Raw genomic sequence first — 22223 nt, 5'->3', positions numbered from 1 at the left:
TCTAAAATCCTAAAAAAAACTTTTGTTTTTGTGTGGTGTGACCCTTTCACAGTTCTTATATTAAACCACACTGACTGGTGATCACTAGATCCCAAGGTTTCGCCTACAAGGACATACCGAATCCCCATTTGTGAATACCAAATCCAAAATGGCCTCCCTCCGGGTTGGCTCCTCAACCACTTGTTGCAGAGACAACCCCAGTAGGGAATTTAGAATATCTGTACTCCTAGTAGAACTTGCTATTTTGGTTTTCCAGTTTATATCTGGAAAATTGAAATCTCCCATAATGATAACTTCTCCTTTCATTGTCATTTTAGCCATTTCTTCAACTAGTAGATCTAGCTGATTAACTTGACCAGGTGGTCTATATATCACACCTACACGAGTTACTGCATGATTAGCAGACCGCAACATAACCCAAACTGACTATGTTGGCCTCACCAACTTGTATTAGGTTAGGTTTAATGCCATCTTTCACATACAGGGCCACTCCTCCTTTCTGCCTTCATAAAGAGTACCCTGGTATGGTTATGTCCCAGTCATTTCTTTCATTAAACCATGTCTCCGTAACAGCCACTAAATCTACATTCTCAGATGCCATTATTGACCCAAGTTCATTGATTTTTTTACCTAAACTGCGAGCATTTGTAGACAGGACTCTGAGCTTATCATTTCTTAACCTCTGTGCTTCTGACCTGTTCTGGCATTGTTTCGGGGGGCAATTGGACTCTTGTAATTCCACTCTTTTGCCCCCCCTCTTCCTAGTTTAAATACTCTTATTTCGCAAATTCTTGGAGTTGTTCACTAAGTACATTTGTTCCTTTGAGAGAAAGATGCAAACCATCTTTTTTGTACAGTTCCTTTCTATTCCAAGTAGAGCTATCATGAGAAACAAAGCCAAAATCCTTGCTCTTGACACCATTTACTAAGCCATATGTTGAACTCCTTTATGCGCCTCTGCCTATCATTCTGAACATTATGCACAGGCAGAACTTCAGAAAATGAAATGGTGGATGCAAAATCCTGTACGTCATTACCAAGTGTGATAAAAGATTTTTTCACCTCTGACACTTCATTGCAAGCCAGGTCATTTGTCCCTAGATGGACAAGAACATCCACGTCCCCTTCCTGCTTTGCTTGCTTAACAATATTAATAATAGGTCTTCTATCTCATCTAGCAGTAGCACCAGGGAGACATCTCACAAAACCATTTTCTTTAAGCCCCACACTTATGATTGAATCACCCAGCAACAGCTGCTTCCTTTGAGACTTCACTTTATCTTTTTTGTCCTTGGCTGCAGTCTTGCATACATTAGACCTAGGAGTCGATGGTTTCTCACCCTCTGTGCTTGAGTCCATATCCATGTTGTCCTTACATTCTGAGAGTGATGCAAATGAATTTTGGAGAACCACCGACTGTGGGACATGTCTTCTATCCACCACTCTAAGTCTTCCAGAACCTACAGTAACCCATCTGCCATTTCTGGGGGTCCTCTGTGGCAGTGGCATTGCAGCAGTCCCAGCTGTAGTTTAACAGATAATTTAAATATCTCTGATTTCAAAAATGCAATTTCCTTCTGCAGTAAGGAGAATTGTCTACAGATCTGACAGCATCCGAATCTCCAAAGAGTGGAACATGAAATAAATGCACAACAATTCCTGCACTGATCCAAGTCTGCCATTTTAAAGAGGAAAAAAAAAAAAAAAAAAAAAAAAAAGAAAATTTGTAAATTTAAGTCAAACAAATCTTACCTTTTTTTTTTTCTTTTTTCCACCTTCCAGCCTACCTCCTGACTATCTCCTGCAATATCTCTTCACTGTACTTAAAAATGTTGTACTTGCAGCTAATGAATTAGGCCAACTAATGAGCATGAGCACTGGATGAAAGATGCAAAGGTCTGTCAGCAGTCCAGAAACTCATTGACCTTCTATATACACACTAATTACAAGCAAACAGATCACAGGTGAGGATGGTCACCTTTCATTAGCCATTCAAACCCTTTGTGTCAAACTTGTGTGTGCATGTTATCAGGCCAAAATAACAGGGGTATGTAAACTTTTGATCAGGGTAATTTGGGCAGTCTGTTGTCATTAGGACTTAAAAAAAAGCATAAACAGTTCATTGATAAGGTCTTCAGCCAAACCCTAACCACGAGTGAACGATATTCTTGGAAAAGTGAGGCATTGTCATGTACCAGGAGAAACCCAGAACCCACGGGACCAGTGTAGTGTTTGCCAATTAGGTATTGGGATGAAATCCTTGGACTCATTGTCAGTCAGCCTGTAGATTTGGATTTAACCACTTGCCGAACAGCATATTGTAATATGGTGGGCCCTCTGTAATTCCTGGGTGGACATATGACAATTCTCCCATTTGCACATCTCATGCATGCCTTGTGAACAATGGCTTGTCATCCATAGCCACGATGTACCATTTTATCTGATTAGTCTGTGATCACATGGTACAGGGCCAATTACAGCTACTTACTGGCATCAGTGTCCCTGACCACCACTACACCAGTCACATTATATTGCTCCATTGACAGTTATATGGGGGGGGTTTCTTCCATACAGAGGCTTTCGTCTAGCCATGCTGCCATAAGGCTTAGAGATTGGAAGAGGGCTGTAGTGATGGTTGTTCTTCTGGCACTATGTCCCATCTCCACACGTGAGATCTGAAGTGCAGTCAGAGTGACCATCGAGTTCTGTCACCTCTTACTCCAACTGCTCAGTTTGGCCGGTAGACCTGCTTTTGGAATAGTTTTAATTTGCCTCTCCTGCCCATAGCCAGTGAGGGGAAATGCATACCTCCTCCCCTCTAAATTCACATACTGTTTAGTGGCAGTTCAGCACAGCTCAAATTTTTAGTGTGGGACATCCTTCATGCTGTGCCACATCACCATCCGGTGCAGCATAACGTGAAGGAGTATTCATGCAGTGCACCTGTCAGTAGCCAATGAGGGAAGTGGGAAATTGAGCCAGCAGTTGCATGTAATGAGGGGCAGGGATATCAGAGTCACTTTACCAATTGCTATGCACCTGTCCTGGCTGCTAAAGCAGTGCTTCGTGCCACAGATTTTCTTCATGTTAAAAAAGTAAATGAATGAAACTTCAATGAATGACTACTGTCAGTGAATATGGGGGGTGCATTATGAAGGGGAAGGGTTTGTCGGGAGGACGCTGGTGCAGGAAATGCACCTTTGCCTGTGTAGACAGATGCTGACCCACCATGGGAGGAAGGGGGTCAGCATCAAAAGGCTGCAACTAACCAACAGACCTCCCCCAATTAGCATTATAAAAAAAAAAAAAAAAAAAAAAAAAAAAAAAAAAACTTACATCTGCTGCACATGTACCAAAAGTGTTACCAGTTTGTCTAACTGAACTCTAATAAGCACAAAGAGTGTTAAGGTCTGCAGCTGTTTTATTTACAAGTTTACACTGAACAAAGAAAGAAAACTGACGTTCAAGCCTGGTTAAAGTAAAGAATATTGTAACAATATGTATCATTTGAGTGATTACATTATAAACAAACTACACTGAAAAATTAATGCCTGTAAAAGTATTGGCCATAATATTAGGAAATATGGATATACAAATTGAAAGTGTGTGATTGAAGAGCTGAAGAATTAGTCAGATTCCTGAATAATCTGAATGGATAATAAAAAAAAAAAAAAAATGCGGCTGTGACCATCCCTATCCTGAAAATCAGTGTAACCCTTCCGAACCCAGAAGAGGACAAAAAGGCGCTGCTAGCATTACCAAACCTCCTGGGAGAGAAATCGTTACATGAAAAGCCTAGTTTTTAAGTAGAACAGGCAGTTTGCTTATTCAAGTAGAATATATTCCCAGTGTCCGCAGCTTGTGTAGTGGAATTACATTACGGAGCAGGAAGACTTCCCTTGTGAACATCCACCATCAATTTTTTCTGCTTCTAAAATTATTCTTTTAAAAACATCAACAGCAGTCTGGAGGAGAAAAAAGAAAAAAATACATTTATGAACAAGTCAGCCATGCCATAAAAAAAAAAAAAAAATAAAAAAAGACACAATGTTTTGGACATTCCTAGACATTTACAAAAACTGGTGTGCAAAATCTGGTGCAGTTCTGCATAGAAACCAATCAGCTTGAGACCCACTCCCCCTACTTTAGGGCTTTGGATTAAGGAAATTAATAATGTCATCCCCTTTCATAAACGTCTATATAAACACAGGGGGTGCCCTCAAAAGTTTAATAAGATTTGGGACAAATGGGTGCACTGTCCTGATACGGTTCAGTAGTGTTATGAGTAACTGCCCCTTGCTGACCGTCTTCAATAATCAAAATTGCCTGCTTGAGTGTTGGGCCGAATGAGTAACTGACTGTTACCCCTTCTTACTGTGTCTGTACTGTTCCTAAGCGTTAATCACTGAGTATTTTTATTTTTGGATTTCTGTATATTATGAACATGGTCAAAGTTTCAATGCAGGGTTTATTTTTGTATTGTACCAAATGTTTCAATAAACCTCACTGTTTAAAAAAAAAAAAAAAAAAAAAAAAAGAAACCAATCAGCTTTCAGCTTTTTTTGTCAACGCTTATCTGAACAAGCTGAAGTTAGAAGCAGATTTGCTACCATGCACAGCTGCACTAGAATTGCATTCTCCAGGTTTAGTAAATCAACCCCATGGCCAGCAGTAATAGAGTTTTCTCCTTGTCCAACCTGGTTTATTTATTTTTAGGTTTAAATCAAATGAATTGAACATACATGTTACACAGCAATAATCTACATGTCCTGCAGTGTAGCAGTTTGCGAAAGGATAAACCACGTACATACAAGTATCTGACATGTGGTATTCGCGGTATACAAGACATATTACAATTTTAAAAAAAAGTGGAAGAAAACCCTCCCAATTGGTTTTACCATGTGACCCATATTTTTTTCCCCATAGATCAGTTTGTTTGGGGATTTTGCTGTTAAAATGTGGTAGGAGGGCTGGACAGTAGGTCTTCCACTGGACCCACATGTAGGTTACAGCCCAGAATAGTAACTAGTATAAACTCAAACCCATAGCCTGCAAGCTTTAGGGCATGTCCACATGCCTTCCAGCCTACAAGTACAGAACCAAAAAAAAGGTACCCATAGCGATGCCTGTCATATTTGGGAAAGCACAAGTTACCAATGGAAAAGGACTTTTACAGGTTCAGTCTTAAGGTCAGCTTTTAACCAATCTTATACAAAAAACTAACCTGATTCTCTTTAGCAGAAGATTCCAAGAAAGCAGCATTCCATGATTCTGCTAAGGCTTTGCCTTCTTCATAACTGATCACCCTGCAAAACAAGTCATGTTTGACAGACTTAATCTTTACTGAAAATATGGGTTTCATAAACACCAATATTAGGACATTACAAATTAAAAAAACTACCATTGTTTCATGCTCCATGGCCTCAGCTTTCAGCAGAAAAAAAAAAAAAATATGGGGGGGGGGGGGGGGGTGCTTAATCTGAAGCTATTCATTTTAAGGTCAAATTTTTTGTTTAACCTTCAAGTCCTTGTCTAGAACCCTAGAGAACTATATTAATCAATGCGGCCAAGGCTGGGTTTTCCAAGCTAATCGGTCTTACTCCCATTAGATGATCCCCTACTGCTCTCCCACAATGTTGCACGGGACCTGAAAAGAGTCACATCCTTTAGATATCTTGGGGTGACAGTCACCGCTGACCCCATGGATAACAAATGATTAACTACCCTACATCATAAGGACCGGGGGGGGGGGGGGGGGGCGAACACAGGCATAGCATTTCTTTTAACTTTATCACCAGAATGTATTAAAAGTATTTTCTGGAATTGCAGGAAGAGTTCACCCTAACCAGGACTAATTTCCATTAATATCTTCAGCTGAGACAAGCTCAGGCTTGCTTCCCTTCCTTAATACTAGTAAGACATGTAATGATTGAAGGGGATGTCAAGTGTTAACAGAAAGGGAATGATTTCTACAGTGTACTCAGCATTGACCTCTTGTATCCATGAACCTGACAAATTACTCTCTAGAAAGTGGGAACAGGACTTGGGCAATATTGGACACACACGTAATCTGTTTGCAGTCCATTCCTTCCAGTTTGGTCTCACCCCCCTCAAATGTTCACAACTGTTTATATTGCACAGATCTTATATCCCAGTGCTGTTATTTAACTGAGGGGGGGGGGGGGGGGAAGTCGGACAAGTTTTACAAATGCGAACATTTTTTTAAGACCTTACCGTAAAAAAAAAAAAAAAAAAAAAAAAAAAAAAAAAAAAAAAAAAATTTCCTAGTCCTGACACAGACACTTCATAATTTCCTCACAAATGGGTAATGTGCCCTATACAGGAGTAAGACTAGGCAGTGAAACACCTAGGGAAAAAAAAAAAAAAAAAAAACTTCGATACACTTTTAGGGGCTGTCCCTTCAGGCATTACCCCAGACCCATCATGCTTTCTAATCAAATTCGTAGCAAGCAGTGGAAAAAAAAAAAAAACACTAAACCCCAAAATAGAGGGGCAGGGGCTGCATCGGTCAGAGGACTCAGAAAATGATTTTACGGTAAGTTCTTACAAAAATTCTATTTTCTCTTACATCCTCTTACAGTCGCAGCCCCTTCATAGTTTCCTCACAAATGGGATGTCCCAAAGCAGTGTAGGCATGAGGGGTGGGAAGAAAAAAACGCAACCAAAACAGTAACAATCCATCCAAGGCCAGAAAAAAATAAAAAAATAAAAAACTTTTCACCCCACGAAAAGAACACCATGTCTCTTCAGCAAACCGTAGCCTGCAAAACTCTGTGGCCAAAGGAAGCATTCGAGGATGCCATAACATCTTGTAGAATTTTTTTAAAAGTGTGCACAGACGACCAGGTCGCCGCTTAACACACCTGAGCCACCGAAGCCTGATGGCGAAAAGCCCAAGAGGCACTCATAGCTCTAGTAGAAAGTGCCCTCACAGGGAAACGAGGCACCTGACCCTTTAGTGAAGAGGTCTGAATAGTCTGTCTGATCCATGTGGAAATTGTTGCAGCAGATGCAGCTGAACCCTTACAAGGTCCCTCAGAAGGGCAAACAGGGAATCAGACGTCCGAAATAAACCCCGATTGCCCGAACCACACCCAGTGAATGCAGAGCAAATTCCTTGGGATGCTTGGGCTTCGTACAAAGCGAAGGCAAAACAATGTCTTCATTAAGGTGGAAGGGAAGAAAAGTTTAGTTGGGTCTTATGCCTCGTACACACGTACCAATCGTCGGCCGAACGATCGGCAGTCTTTTGTCCGCGGGCTGTCTTGTCTGTTGAAAAGTGCAAAAGACTGCACACGAATTTTGTCGGCCAACAACAGCCGACTGCAGAAGTGATGTCATGTGATGGTTAACTTTCCTTGTCTTTCTTTTCTGAGCATGCCCAGTCTTGCAAATCTGCTGTCTGTCGGCCGAAATCTGTACTGACTGGCGAACAATCGGCCGTTCTGGTGTCTGCATACAAAAATTTTAATGCTTGCACGACAGATTCTGTTCGGCCGAAAGTGCGCTGTCGGCAGCATCATACTAACAAGCCTACAATCAGCCGATCGGTCGTCGGCCGAATCTTTTCGGCCGACAATCTGCACGTGTGTACGGGGCATTAGAACAACCTTGTCCCTATGAATGACCAGATAAGACGAACAGCAAGACAGACCTGCTGACACCATGCGAGCAGAGGTGATAGCCACCAGAAAGGCAACCTTCTGGGACAGTAAAGGCGAGAGATTTCTCTAATATTCTCAAAGAGGTCATTGCAGAACGGGCAAAACCATATTCAGATCCCACGGCGGCGAAGGGGATTTCCTTGGAGGAGCCAGATGACGGACCCCCTGAATAAAGATGCGAATCAGGGAATTAGTCACCACGGGATGTTGAAAGTAAATGGCCAAGGCAGACACCAGACCTTTAAAATCGAACCCAAAGCCAAACGTTGCTCCACCCCTTTCTGCAAGACCCTTGCCACCGAAAAGGAGCGAGGATGCAACCCTTGCGACTCACCAGGCAATGTACGCCTTCCAGGTACGATGGTAAAGCTTCCTGAAGGTAGCCTTCCAAGCCCTCAGCAAGGTAGGAATCACAGCATTATAGAGACCTATCGCAACACCTGGCCTTCAACAGCCATGCCGTTAAAGCCAGAGGGGGGGGGCAGAAAATCTCCTTGATTTAAAGACGCCACCACTGACCGGACAGATTCTATCCAAAACTTCTGCACCCGTACAAAGCAGTTCAGTGACTTGGGGTCCAGAAATGGATGCACCTTGCCCTCCTTCTTGGGCACCGTGAACAGATTTGAGTAAAAACCTTGAAACCTGTCCCGCTGAGGAACCGGGACAATAACTCCCTGTGCAAGAAGATCTTGCACTGCCCCCTCGAGATCCGTTAAACGATCCAGAGACGGAGATTTGATGGAAAGAACTTGTCTGCTGGGAGAGACCGAAATTCGATCTTGTACTCTGTATGAATCAGTTTGTGAACCCATTTGTCTTGAATCAGACATCCAGGGTTCCCGAAAGTAACGCAGACAACCTCCCACCCCTGAACCTGGTGAGGGTGTCCCTTCATGCGGAGGAAGACTTGGCTGCAGCACCAGACTGACCGGCTTTGGGCTTACCAGACAAAGCCTTCTTGTTTCAGCGGTAGGCTTTAAACGGTTTACCTTTTTCTTGCGCCCCTGGGGTATGAAAAGGCCCCCGTTGAGCCAAAGAGGGGCCCCACTTACCGCAGGGTGCCTTACCCTTTGCAGACTGGGGTAGAAGAGTACTCTTAACCCCTGTGAGACCCTTGATCAGTTCATCCAAGGAGTCACCAAAAAGGCATTTCCCCCAAAAGGGGAGATCAGACACGGTCTTAGAAGCTTGGTCCGCCGAACAGCTATTCCGCCATACCATGTGGTGAAAGGCAAACCCCCACTGCAACCAGGGGAGCCTTGTCCAGAACCACATCACACAGACACACCATGACCTGGGCCATTTGATCCGTGAGCTTAATGAGAGTTGGAAGAACCGACTCAGCCAGCAAGTTGCTCTTAAGCACCGTAATCCATTCCGCAACCGTCTGAGAAACCATCACAGAGGTACACAGGCTTGAGGAGCGAGCCCCCCACCAAGTGCAAGTGGCAGGAAAGAGATTCCATGCGCCTATCCACCAGGTCCTTAAACACTGGAGAGTCTTCCACAGAAAGCACCGTGGATTTATTCAACCGGGAAACAGTGTGGTCCACCTTAGGGGGACACTGCCCAGCGATTGGAAACCGAGTCTGCAAATGGGTAACAGCACTAAAAACGCTTAGGCACCGCCAGCACGCGTTTAATGCGCTGCCATTGCTCATTCACACTCATGAAACTCCTCGTGGTAAGGAAAATAACACGACTTCTGGGCTTTGCGGGAGCCGAAGACAAATGATTTCCTGACTGTGGGCTCATCATCAATATTTAACCACTTGCACCCTGCTCACCGTACATTTACTGCAGCACTCTGCCGCTGCTGGGCAAAGCGACGTAGCCCTAAGTCGCTCGCTCAGGAGACTGTAGGGGGCGAGCGCTTGCTGCCAGCGCGCTCCAGCTTGTTCCCTGGGGAGCCAGCGCGTGTGACCGGTGGCTCCGATGGCCGCTGGCCACTCGCGATCTCCTGCAGCAGAGAGAGAAGGACAGACTGCTGATGTAAACACAGCCGTCTGTCATTCTCCCTGAAGTGATCACAGAGGCTATGTGATCCTGCTATATAGGATTGCATGCCTTTTTAATTCACAAGCCATGCCCCCTGACAGAATCACGCCCCTAGGGACACATTTAACCCCTTGATCATGAGTATAGTTAACCTTCCCTGCCAGTGTCATTTTTACAGAGCATATTTTTAGCACCGATTACTTCAAGGTCACTGGTACCCCCAAAATGGTCTAAAATTTCAGTTAGGGGTCTGATCTGTCCGCTGCAATGTTGCAGTAACACAAAAAAAAAAAAAAAAAACCCCACAATAAAAATGACAAATCTTTCCCGTAGTTAGTAAAGTAAAAAAAAAAACAACTTTTGCGCAAACCAATCTAAATATGCTTATTGCGATTTTTTTTACTAAAAATATGCAGCAGAAAATAAATTGGGCCTAAAATGTTAAAAAAATTTTGTTTTACTTTTTTGAGAATTTCATACAAGTGAAAAATATTGTATGTTTTTCCAAAATGGTCACTCTGGTTTATACCGCAAAAACTAAAAAGCGCACAGGTGATCAAATGCCAACAAAAGAAAGCTCTGTTTGTGGGAAAAAAAAGCACGTCAATTTTGTTTGGGTACAGCATCGCACAACCACGCAATTGTTCGTTAAGTCACACAGTGCCGAATCGCAAACTACAGCCTGGTCATTGAGCAGCCGAATCCTCAAATCCTAAAATGGTTAAAGTGTCCCTGACAGAGCGAACTAGTGCTTGCACCAAAGTGCGGTCCCGCGCTGCAGCGGAGGACTCCTTCTCACCGTCCGACTGAGGACAGAGATCCCTCAGGGAGAGCAGCGTCCGTGGCAATTACATCGGGCTCTGAATTAGAAGACAGAGGGCATCAGCCGTTTTTGAACAGTAACTTGTGACATGACAAGATCTACTTTGGATGCCATAGTTTCAATGGCTGCAGACAGACGCTAGGGGAGGCGATCCAGAAGTCCCAGATGCACACACAAGATCAGTGGGGAAAACTATCACTCTGGGACCATGTTGGTAATTAGACAAAAATAGGTATACAGGCCCTTTAAATCCGCACCGCTAAACCGCGCTACCGCTGGAGTCCCCTTTAGCTAGCAGATAAACTGATAGGAGCTAAATGGGTCTGAAGAATGCCCAAAAGGACTGAAGACTCTCCCCCCCCTCCCCCCCCACTGTGCCAGAACCGGATCAGCAACCGCTCTCCACGCTGTCTGCAGCAAGTGAAAACTTCTGGGAGGAAGTGACCAAATATCACTAGAGGCGGAACTCCCCTGAGCCACAATAAAATGGTGCCATAGGAAAGTATACACAGGGGGGCGTTGAATCACTCACCATACCATAGGGCTCTGCCCCGAGACAGCTTGCCTCCCACCCGGAGTGGGGGTGCTGCCAGCCAAGAGGGGTACACTGCAACTCAGGGCATTCCAGGTTAATGCATCCTGGCGAAAGTGCTGTTTGAAGGCTTGTTTCCATCCTTCAGGGCACAGTCGTGGCGAGGCCTGGGCAGACCCCAACCTGCTCACGCTCATTGGCCAGGCTGGGAGACCATAAGGATCTAGATTATCCAGTGTGAAACCCCAGCTCGGCTGTCGCTTGTAGTGCGCCAGGAAGATTCCCCTGACACTAGCTAGCAATAGTAAGAAAATTAAACAAACATTTCTCAAAGAAAATACAAAATGAGACCCGAGTCCCAGCAGGGAAACCAAGGTCTTACTCCTAACACTAGGCAGCAAGAAACTGATTAAGTAAGCACGATGTGTCTGGGGTAATGTCTAAAGGGACAGCCCCTAAGGGTGAGTCTAGTGAAAAGTTTTTCTATGATTTTCACTGCCTAGTCTTACTCATGTAGAGGGCGCATTACCCATTTGAGGAAACTGAAGTGGCTGCGTCTGTCAGAGGACGCAAGAGAAAGCAGGAGAGCAATCTTATTCACCTACTGTGATGTCCAAAACTTTATTATAGGTATTGGAAGGGGTTTACAGATACTCTCTACGGTAGGAACACTTAAGATATGGATGGATCCGCTTATTTGTATTCTGGGAGCAATCAAAGAATACCCAGTGCCATCTTATACTACAGTTGTCAGGCTACTGTATATAGCAAAACTAAACTGTGGCCATCTTCTAATGCTCCCACAGTTCAGTGGAGCGATCAGAATTACACCCTTTTAGTGCGAGAAAAAGTAGCGTATTAACAGACGTGCATTTAAATTTTTTATATGGCAAGCCTGGCTTAAATTTCCAGGACTCGCACCTCCTAAATGGTGCTAGACTGACTACTACAGATGTAGACTATAACACCGTTTAATTACTCTACGAGCTCACTGGAAGATTCCTAAAATGTATTACTTAATTTAATTGAGTTGTCTCAAATTTAGAGAATTTGGGTATGCAAACTTGGGATTAGAGCTTAGAGACTGGGACCGTTTTCCCCTTTAGTTTAAGTCCCCTCCCCCCTTTCTTTACCGTCTATGGTTTGCAAAGAAAAAAAAAAGAAGGATACAGCCCTGGGACTTTTAATGAGGTGTACACGAATGGTCAATTATAATGGTGTAGATATAGTAGCAAATGAAGTAGTATTAAGTAGATAAACACATGTGCAAATGCATGTGCCAATACAGATATTACAGTACATGATAAAGGACATGATGGTTGGTATACATGCTTGTGTATAGCAGTAATAACATCTTTCTAAATGCATCTTTCTAACTTGACGAGTTTCATGAGTCAATAGCTCACTCTTCAGGAGTAGATGCATACAAGTATATCTAAAAAATACATATCAGTTTTTAATTGTATGAAACATAATGGCCAATAAAGAATGGAAACTAGTGGAGAGCCCTATGTGGGGAAAACCTATACTTACAAATTGGCTGAGCCAGTGTACAAGAGGACAATACAAACATCTGGTGGCGACCAAGTAGTCTAGTTTCCATTCTTTATTGGCCATTATTTTTCATACAATTAAAAACCGATATGTATTTTTTAGAAATCCTTGTACGCATCTACTCCTGAAGAGTGAGTGATTGACTCACGAAACACGTCAAGTTAGAAAGATGCATCCAGTTCACCACTGAAGGTTATTACTGCTATGTGCAAGCATGTATACCAACCATCATGTCCTTTATCATGTACTGCAATTAGGTCTGTATTCGCACATGCATTTGCATACATGTTGATATCTTTTATACAAAATTTGCTACTATATCTACCCTATTATAATTGACCATTTGGGTACACCTCATTTTAAGTCCCAGGGCTATATCCTTTTTTCTTTGCATGTTTAGGGATGGAGGGGTTTGTTCTTTGAAATTCTGCCGAATGACATTAAGCCACTATACAGATTGTTATTGTTTTATAGCACTAAGTGCACTTTATTGAATGTTGATTATCCAATTATTTTGTGACCACTATAGCATATCTTTTGTAGTCTCCTGTTGGTACACCTGTATCTTTGTCATAAGATATTACTTTGTATAATATGGTGTAAAAAAATCTTGATAAAAAATAAAATATATATATATTTTTTTTTAAAGGTTAAAGTATTTTTGTTCTATGCTTCCTAAAGATCTAGAACCAAAAATCCAAGTTCAATACAATCCAAAAAAAGTATACGCGATTAAGAACTTTGAAAGGCAAAGCAATAGTCCTATTTACACCAGCTCTGGCCCCATGATCGCTTATAACCTAGAGCCAAGAGAAAGATCCACTACTTCTATAGAGGCGCATGCAACACTTCTACCCACATGACAGGACTGGTGCTTGGCAATCTTTAGCTTTGAATAAGCTATGACCAAGAATGTAAAGGATCATAGAAAGGGCTTCTTCCCTTACTTGCAGGGAACTCAGAAGAAAAAGCATTGGCCATTCAGAAGTATAAAAAGCTGTGTTGAACATAACCAAATGCATTTGATGTTGTATTTTGCTACTTTTCAGTGTAAATAAAGACAGCACATGTATCAACGAACAAAATGTTCAGATGGCCATCTTGCATTTCTAAATAAGTATACATGAAGGCTGCCTTCTTTAAAATTATGAAATAAGATGTCTTGATGGGTGGTTGTCAAGTCCGTAGGAATAAATGCTCCTAGCTTGCCAAATTTGTGCAGAACCCTCTAGTTAAACTCTGCGTTACATGTGGGGGTTAACTAAAAAAAAAATCCAAAAGGGGCAGGGCAATGTCAGCACAGAAAAACAGCGAGTACAACTGCAGAAGTTAAAACTCTGTACAAGCTCCTTCAAGGGGAGGGGGGTATGATCCCACACCTATTTGACCACAAGAAATTGCAAGGACACTGTGGCCAGCAGTACTCCGTAGTAATTTGACAGCTGTACTAGAGGTTACCTCTATGATTAACAACTCTCCAAAAGGTCAAGTTAAATCTGAAAAAGGAAAGCTGTGCTGGTAGACAGACGGTAGATTTCCATACACATTATCCCAAGAACCACACAAGGACCCAAGTGATTAGCAGACAAAAGCTGTAACATACCTTTCCATGTGCAAATCTTTCTTATTTCCAACCAACATTATTGGTACCCTGCAAGAGAAAGGTCTGTCAGTAATCTACAGAGGTTCACCAAAAATGCAGAAGAGAACAAGAAACTGCACTTACTGGACTTTCCCAACCATGTCCAACAACTTCTCATGGATTACTTTAATCACTTCAAAACTATTAAAAAAAAAAAAGAAAAAAAAAATACATTAGACTGCAAAAAGTTATTTTCTTGACAAACCACAAACCCAACTGCAACCCTTTCCCCTTAACTTTCTAACATCAAAACTTGTAGTACAACAAAGCCCCAGTTGGCAATTCTTCATGGAGGCCAACATTCTGTGAATGCTAGTTGCCCAGCTGTTCTGTTGGCCCACTGGCTTTGGGGATGGTAGGCAAACCTAAGTCAATTGACATCTTTAAGACAGGTTTCTGTTTCTCTTACTACAATGCAGAGTCAAGGTTCCACTTCCATTCGTTTGGGAAAGGCAATTATTCTAGGCAACGCCAATAGAAACCCAAGGGACTTCTGATGTTGCCATTAAGCTGGCATATTTGATAGTAAAAAAAAAAAAAAAAAAAAAAGCTTTGTGTTAAATGCGTCAATAACTTATTGGTAGCAGTGTGATCTACATAGTCTTCGATCACAAATTTTGGATATTATTTCTATGCAATAGGGGCTAGTATAGTGACAGCTTCCTTTCCCCATATACTGTACATCATAGTTCAGCAGTGGGTTATATGTATGGTATGCAGTATGCACAAGTGCAATCTTTAAATGGTTTTTGTTTTACATCTACTGAAAACTGATAGTATCCACAATGTTGATTTGTTGTCAGCTTAGTTGCAAGTATCTTCGGCTCGGTTACATCTAGGCGTCCTGGATCGCGGTTGAAATCTGCGCAATTCTGCCTGCGATCCCAAGTCTATGCAAATCGCGAGACACGCTTGTGATCCCAGTTACTTCCAATGGGTGACAATCGCAGCAAAAAAAATCACGCAGCGATTGGGGTGCCGACAATGCTCAACTGTAAACACCCAACTTTTCAGGCTCCCATTTCACCCACCTCCGCAGCACTGATTATGTAGAGGGTGTTTATTCCATCAGTACAATTTTTAGTACAAAGTTTAACTATGCATGTATCAGGTATAAGCTCCCTTGCTGAGCTATAATGTTCTGTAACCCCTTCACTGCACAGAAATGGAAAACAAAAATATGGAGCGTTAATGGTTCTAAAATGTAAAATAGTTGCACCTAGGGAAAAAACATTGGGGTAAAGTGTTGGCCAGCACTACAGAGGATTTGGGGGTACTCATTTCAGATGACTGCAAAAATGAGCACACTGTGACCAGACAGTGGAAAAATTGAATAGAATTCTAGGATGCATCACTAGAGGTATCAGCAGGAGGAAGGAGGTTCTGATTCCCCTATAAGGATCTTTAGCAAGACCCTATTCGGAATACTGTGTCCCAATTCTGGAGATCTCATTACAAAAAGATAAGACAGAACGAGTTCAGAGACTGGTAATAAAAATAGTGAAAGGACTGGGGGATAAGACATATTGAGAGCAAACTATATACAGTCTTGAGGAAAGAATGGAAAAGGGGGGTTGAAACCTTAAGTACATCAAGGGAATGGTATAAGGTATAGGAGGGCAGTTTCTCAATATGAAACCAAAATCAAGAACACAGGGACATGACGTCAAACTGGAGGAAACTTCCAAACTAAAAACTTAGAAAGTATTTTACTGAAAGGGTAGTTGATGCTTGGAATAAACTTCCAGCAGAGGGAGTGTCAACAGTAAGTCGCTTCAAACATGACTATAGCACGGTTTGTCCCAAGCAAGTTTTTTTTTTGAGTTTTTTTTTTTTTTTTTTAAACACCCCTCACACCACCAGGCAGACTCGATGGACTACTCAGTCTTTTGGCTGTCATTTTGACATTTCTAGAATTACCCAGTTAACCTTTTTTGCCTAAAGGGAAGGTTAAAAAAAAAAAAAAAAAAAATCTAAATGCCCAAGAACAAATTTTGCAAGTTTGACGTTAGTATACCATCTTAGTGTATACAGGTGGATTATACCTTGTTTTTTTTCCAGGAAAATGTGTGCTCTTAGTGGTAAAATGGTAACAAACCCTTCTGATTTTGTTTTTAATATTAAAGAAAAACTGGCCCAAAATAGTAAAAATTAACAATCTAGCTGCATTATTCTTGCCATCATAATTTACCACCAAAGAACCCAAAATAAATTCTCTTGCTCCTGACAAACACAGCGGTACCACATGTGTGCATGTTAGCTTGTATTCATAGTACAGCCTAGAAACAATGGTGGTGTGCATTTTACTTTAAATTGCCTAAAACAGACAAAAAAAAAAAAACCTGGATTTGGGTCTTACCACAAATCCTTTTCTCCAATGTTTGTTGACAGACAGCTCCTCATCTTCTTGAATATGTGGGTTATGCTGCCCCCTACAGAAGTAGGACATAAGGCAGGAAAGAACTTTACTCTGCCTATGGGGCAGTCCCAGGGGGTGCACACCCACTCTGCTATAGGTACTCCGTTTTGTTACAGTGTCAAGAAAAACCCAACTCCATAGAGGGGTGGATGCTGTGTCTGTCAATGAACATCAGAGAAATTTTACGGTAAGTCAAAAATCCCATTCTCATTGACGGACACAGCTCCTCATCTTCTTGACTACGTGCGACGTCCCAAAGCAGTGTCAAAACATGAGGGATGGAACAAAAAATACTTTCCAAGGCTAAACCTAGCCAACCAGGTAACATGGAGCACAGCCATAAAACTGGAGCTCATCTGAAAAAAAAAAAAAAAAAAAAAAAAGTAACACTCTCAAAGAGGACCAAGTTCTCTAAACAGCAGCCTGCAAAATCTTGCGACCGTAGGAAGCACTAGCAATTGCAAACACATCCACCTTCTAAAACTTTGTGAACGTGTGCACAGACGACCAGGTGGCCGCCTTGCAAACCTGCATTACTGATGCCTGACAGAAGGCCCAGGAAGCACTAACCACCCTAACAGGGAGAGGAGGAACCTGATCCTTAAATGGAATAAGCCTGAATCTCTGTCTGATCCATCTGGAAGCAGAAGCAGCCAACCTTTCAGCCAACCTTTTGAGGTCAATCCTTGACAAATAGCAAGTCTGACTTCTAAAAGACTCTGTAGCTGCCAGGTACACCCCAATTGCCTGAACCACATCCAGGGAATGCAAGGCAATTTCCTTAGGATGCTGAGGCCTGGGATACAGGGAAGGCAACATGATGTCTTCAAATGAAAAATCAGAGGCGACCTTTGGAAGGAATGACCGACACGGACGAAGAATCATCCCTGTGAACCACCAGGTAAGGCAGACAGGACAGCACCACCAGCTCCAGACACCCTGCGTGCAGAATAGCCCCCAAAAAGGCCACCTTCTGAATCATAAGAAGGGGAACTTCCCGAATTTTCTCAAAAAGGAGACTTCGGGAGAACCAAAGAAATTGTGATCCTACGGCAGCACTGGAGGAGCCAAGTGTCGAACTCCCTGTATGAAAGGTACGTACCAAGGTATGTGTGGCCAATGGAAGTTGAAAGAAAACCGCCAAGACCGAAAACCTGGCCCTTGATGGTACTCAAGGCCAGGTGCTGCTCAATCCCCTGTTGGAGGGGAGCCAAGATCCAAGCCACCGGAACAAAGGCGAACCCCAAGAGACTCACAACAAGCAATGCAAGTCTTCCAAGTGCAATGGTAAATCTTCCTAAAGGTAGGATTCTAACCTGTAAGAGCGTAGGAATCAGATTCAGACAACCCTCTATCCATCAGCACCTGGCTTTCATTAGCCAAGCCTTTAAAGCCAGGATGGAAGATTGGCCCATGGGACAGAAGATCTTCCCTGAGAGAAGTCTCCAAGGAGCATCGGCGACCAGCCATACTAGATCGGCATACAAGACCGGCTAGGCCAGTCTGGAGCCACTAGAATGTCTGGAAGCTCTTCTGCCTCAATCCTGCGCAGGTGTCTCGGTAGAAGTTTGAGGGGAAAGGAGTTAATCAGACCATACTGACTCCAAGGAGTCACTAAGGTATCTGTGGCATCGGCAAGAGGATCCCAAGTCCGTGCCACAGACCTCTGTACTTTTCTGTTGACAAGAAGCCAACAGATCCATCTTGGGAGTATACCACTGGAGACAACTGATGAAACCCCTCCTTATGAAGTGACCATTCCCCCTGGTCCAACACCTGTCGACTGAGGTAATCCGCTTGCCAATTTTCCACTACTGGAATGTGCACAGCAGAGGGCTGGAACAAAATGTTCTGCCCACCTCAGAATACTGGCTACTTCCCGAACCACTTCTTGTGCCCCCTTGGTGATTGACATAAGCCACATCCATGGCATTGTACGATTGAATGCGTACCAGACACCCCTGAAGACGAATAGTCAAATGATCCAGGAGCTCAAAAAATGATCATAACAGGAAGGGGGCCCTGGCAGACGCCCCCACCTGGCCCAGCCCCCTCCCAAAGTTTAAACGTCCGGTCGCCGGAAGCACACTCCTCACCCACTGTCATCACCAGCTCAACACCTAGACAGACCTGAAAAAGGTATGTCGAACCCTATTGGGGGGGGGGGGGGGGGGGGTGAAATGCCTGTAGAAGATCACCGAGAAAGGGGGGGCACTGTCAGGGAAGGAGGGGAGCCCAGGGGTCCAACCATGCCAGGGAGAGGCCCATTTCCCACCCCAAAAGCCTCCAGGGGTAGAGGGGGGACAGGCACTCACCACACCAGGATGGGCACCGCTCCAGATAGACCACCGCTCCATCGTAATGTGGGTGCCGTCGGCCAGGAGTAACGCTGTGACTCTGGCTGAAGCCAGGTCATATGCGCCCTCGCGAGACGTTTAACCCAGCAGGCCGGCCCCCTGTTCAGAGGAGCTATGTTGCGGCTGACATAGCGCAGAGCTGCGGTTTGCACGCACTCACTGGCCAGACTGGGGGGACCCTCTGGATCTAGATCTAGTCCAGCAATTGATTGCAGATTCAACAGGAACAAAATGAGGGGGGGGGGGGGGGGGGGGGAAGAAAAAAAAAAAAAAAAAAAGAAAAAACACACCCCAGGATCGGAGGTCCCAGCAAGGAACTAGGTCCTTCAGGGCTTGACAAATTGGCTTTGAATCTAGGAGCCAGGTTCCCCCCCCCTTTTCTGGCTGTTAGGCTTCAAACTTCCCACCCACACATCCAGGGCCATCTTGGCAGCATCATGGGACCCTGAGCAAAGTAATGCACTGGAGCCCCCCTATAAGCCTGCCATAATGTATGCACCTTCTCCCAAGAATTACAACCCACTACTACTGAACGCAATGCAACCCATTCAAATAAAGGGTCAGAGCTGTAGCATTTCCAGTAACCTATATAGCCTGCACACTGCCTCTTAATTGTCACTGAAAATAAATCTGTGTGGATTGCTTTTCAGAGGAGTGGCAGTCTTTAACCAGAGGGGGCATTAATGCAATTGTCAAGGGGAGAGGTGGTGTTTAAACTCACCAATTTTCCAGCCTCTAGTGTGCATGTACTCCAATTTGTCACCTATCCTGCACACCTTAACACATACAGAAAGCACGTGTATGTGCACATGTGTCTGCATGCATCAGTGGGTGGAGTATAGAAGGGGGCTGATGGAGGAGGCACAGCAGAGATTGGATAGATCATAAGGAGGCAGGGCAAAATAAATGGCCACCTCAACAAACTACACTGTCACTCTGGATAGAGGCGTGTACTTTATAATTTGTCAGTCTAAATGTAGTCAGGATGGACAATAAAATCCAGACTGATCTATAATCAGAAATTACACTTTTCTTTATAGGTTAGAAGGCAGCATAAGCCATACAGTCCTAGGTAGCTATGAAGGGTTAACCAGATATACAAGCAGGCACAAATGCCATTCAGACCAGAAGCAAAAGCCTGCAGATGTTAAGCTATAAAGAGTTAATCGTTTAACCATTTAGGTAAGCAGCACTTAATGGAGCAGGGTAGATAAGCACAGTCCTCCCCTAGCATCCAAGGAGAGGGTTAATTGCCAAAGAGTCTGTTGCAGATAACAGCAGTGTAGGAGAAACAAAACTGTAGCACAGATAAGCTGCATGAGGTTTGCAAGGAGAGACAGATTGTAAGGATCTGCATCTTACCCTCACCTCCTCCAGGATATATGTAGCTACTGCATTTCTGTCTGTGCTCTCTGCTGAAGCCCCAAGCCGGTCCTGGTGGCTCCATGTGCACCTGGGATCACAACACAGGAGAGGGTAGGAGGAGAAGCTGACCAGCTCTGTCTCCTCTACCGTCTGTGTAGAGGGGGAAGGGAACCATTAGCGCATGCTCTGGGCTGCATAAAAGTCTCTACAGCCTGCAACCCCCGGCAGTGAATGGGCTGACAAGCCCATGCACCAGAACGCAATTTCTAATCGCCATAGCGCCTGGGGGTCGAGGTCCTTACACCCGACTAGGCAGAAAAAAAAAAAAACCTGAATACCTATAGCAGAGTGGGAGTATACACCCCCCCGGGACTGCCCCATAGGCATAGTCAAGTTCTTTCCTGCCTACTGTCCAAATCCTGTAGGGGGCAGCATAACCCAGATGAGGAGCTGTGTTGTCAATGAACGAAAGGAAAAAAAAAAAAAAAAAAAAAATTTAATTCTAACCAAAATATGCTGACCATGAAATTCAACCCCAACACTAACCCTGGCAAACCTTGATTGCCTGACACCCCCCCCCCCCCCCGTTTACATTTCACCCTCTGCAAGAAGATACTATGCAGCTCTTCATTCAGGAGAGGAAATAAACATGGGAGCAGGCTTAGTGACTGATCACTATAAAAACAAGAGGCGATCAGGTGACCCAGAAGCACAGTACTGGGTCCTGATCGTTAATGAGACTCGGGCGCTCGTCGAGCCTGCTCCCAGCACGAAGAGAGATACACATACGCCACTCCTTTGCAATTTTGAATACGTGCAAAAAAAAAAAAAAAACGCAAGTCAATTCATGCAATATTGGGAAACAAACTCACCTTTTAATAGAGGTGACTGAATATACAAGTATATATCCATTAATATCTATGGAGTAAGTCTGAGGAAATATTGAAAATTCATCCTATAAAAGAAAATTAGTCACAAATTAGACAAGACAACGTTCTTCTGTTGCCATTGGAATTTTATCATAGTAGGCACAGTTAAAATTCTTTGAACTGGACAGATATTGGCTACTGCAGATACCTCCACGCAAACAAATAATCTCAACTTGCTTACTGGGCAGCTTACGTGTACACATAGTACTGTATCCCATGCATGCTCAATATTAAGTACATTTCCAGCCTTAACCAACTAGTCTTAAATCCTAATCTGCCAAGACCTGTAAAAATAAATAAAGCGCTAAACAAAAGCCTATGGGTTATGTCTCAGCTCACAGGTATTCTAGGCCATTTTATAGCACTTCCTCCCTGCTACTACCATAACCTACCACCAAAGAAACAAGCCAAAATAAAATCTGTTCCCGATGATCGCAGCGATACCGTGTGTGTGTGTGTGTGTGTGTGTGTGTGTGTGTGTGTGTACACATAGCAAGGCTAAGGAAAAAAAAAAAAATCCTGCCCAGGATCATGACCTTTGACCCCGATACCAAGCTACAGCTAACATTGAGCTAAGCATTTTCCTGTTACGACACTTTTGGTGAGTGGAAGAGCCAATGTTTCTCTCACCCATTCAGAAGGGGAAAAAAAAAAAAAAAAAAAAAAAACACCAAACAGGTGGGTTACATAGGGACTGATCACCGATAGCCAATCAAAAGGTTTCCTGGCAACCAGGTGACCCAGAACCAGGCGTCCCAGTAGTATAGGACCGAGGCATCCTGGCATCTGTGCTGAGTGCACTCTGTGGAACACTTCCAGCACAGATACACATATGCAGCCCCACAAAGAAAAGCCCAGTTCTGTAGGGACAGCATAAAATGGGTTCAGTACCAGACTGCCTAAAAACCGTTTATAT

General features: G+C 43.5%; 1 protein-coding gene across 1 annotated transcript in view; it reads right to left on the bottom strand.

Moving 5' to 3' along the window:
- Positions 1 to 3403: 3403 nt before the first annotated feature.
- LOC309556991 (GTP-binding protein Rheb) overlaps positions 3404 to 22223 on the bottom strand; it is a 50556-nt gene continuing 31736 nt past the window's right edge. The window contains exons 4-8 of the mRNA XM_082259580.1: positions 21251 to 21333; positions 14322 to 14378; positions 14199 to 14246; positions 5225 to 5306; positions 3404 to 3965 (exon numbers count right to left, since the gene is read on the bottom strand). Of these exons, the coding sequence (XP_082115706.1) occupies positions 3873 to 3965; positions 5225 to 5306; positions 14199 to 14246; positions 14322 to 14378; positions 21251 to 21333 (363 nt within the window). The 3' untranslated portion in view covers positions 3404 to 3872. The remainder of the gene's footprint in view (positions 3966 to 5224; positions 5307 to 14198; positions 14247 to 14321; positions 14379 to 21250; positions 21334 to 22223) is intronic.

The sequence above is a fragment of the Pelophylax lessonae genome (genome assembly GCF_965119305.1).
Source record: "Pelophylax lessonae genome assembly, chromosome: 5".
Classification (NCBI taxonomy): domain Eukaryota; kingdom Metazoa; phylum Chordata; class Amphibia; order Anura; family Ranidae; genus Pelophylax; species Pelophylax lessonae.
Note: the sequence above shows the minus strand (reverse complement) of the source record. Positions and strands in the feature narration are given on the sequence as shown.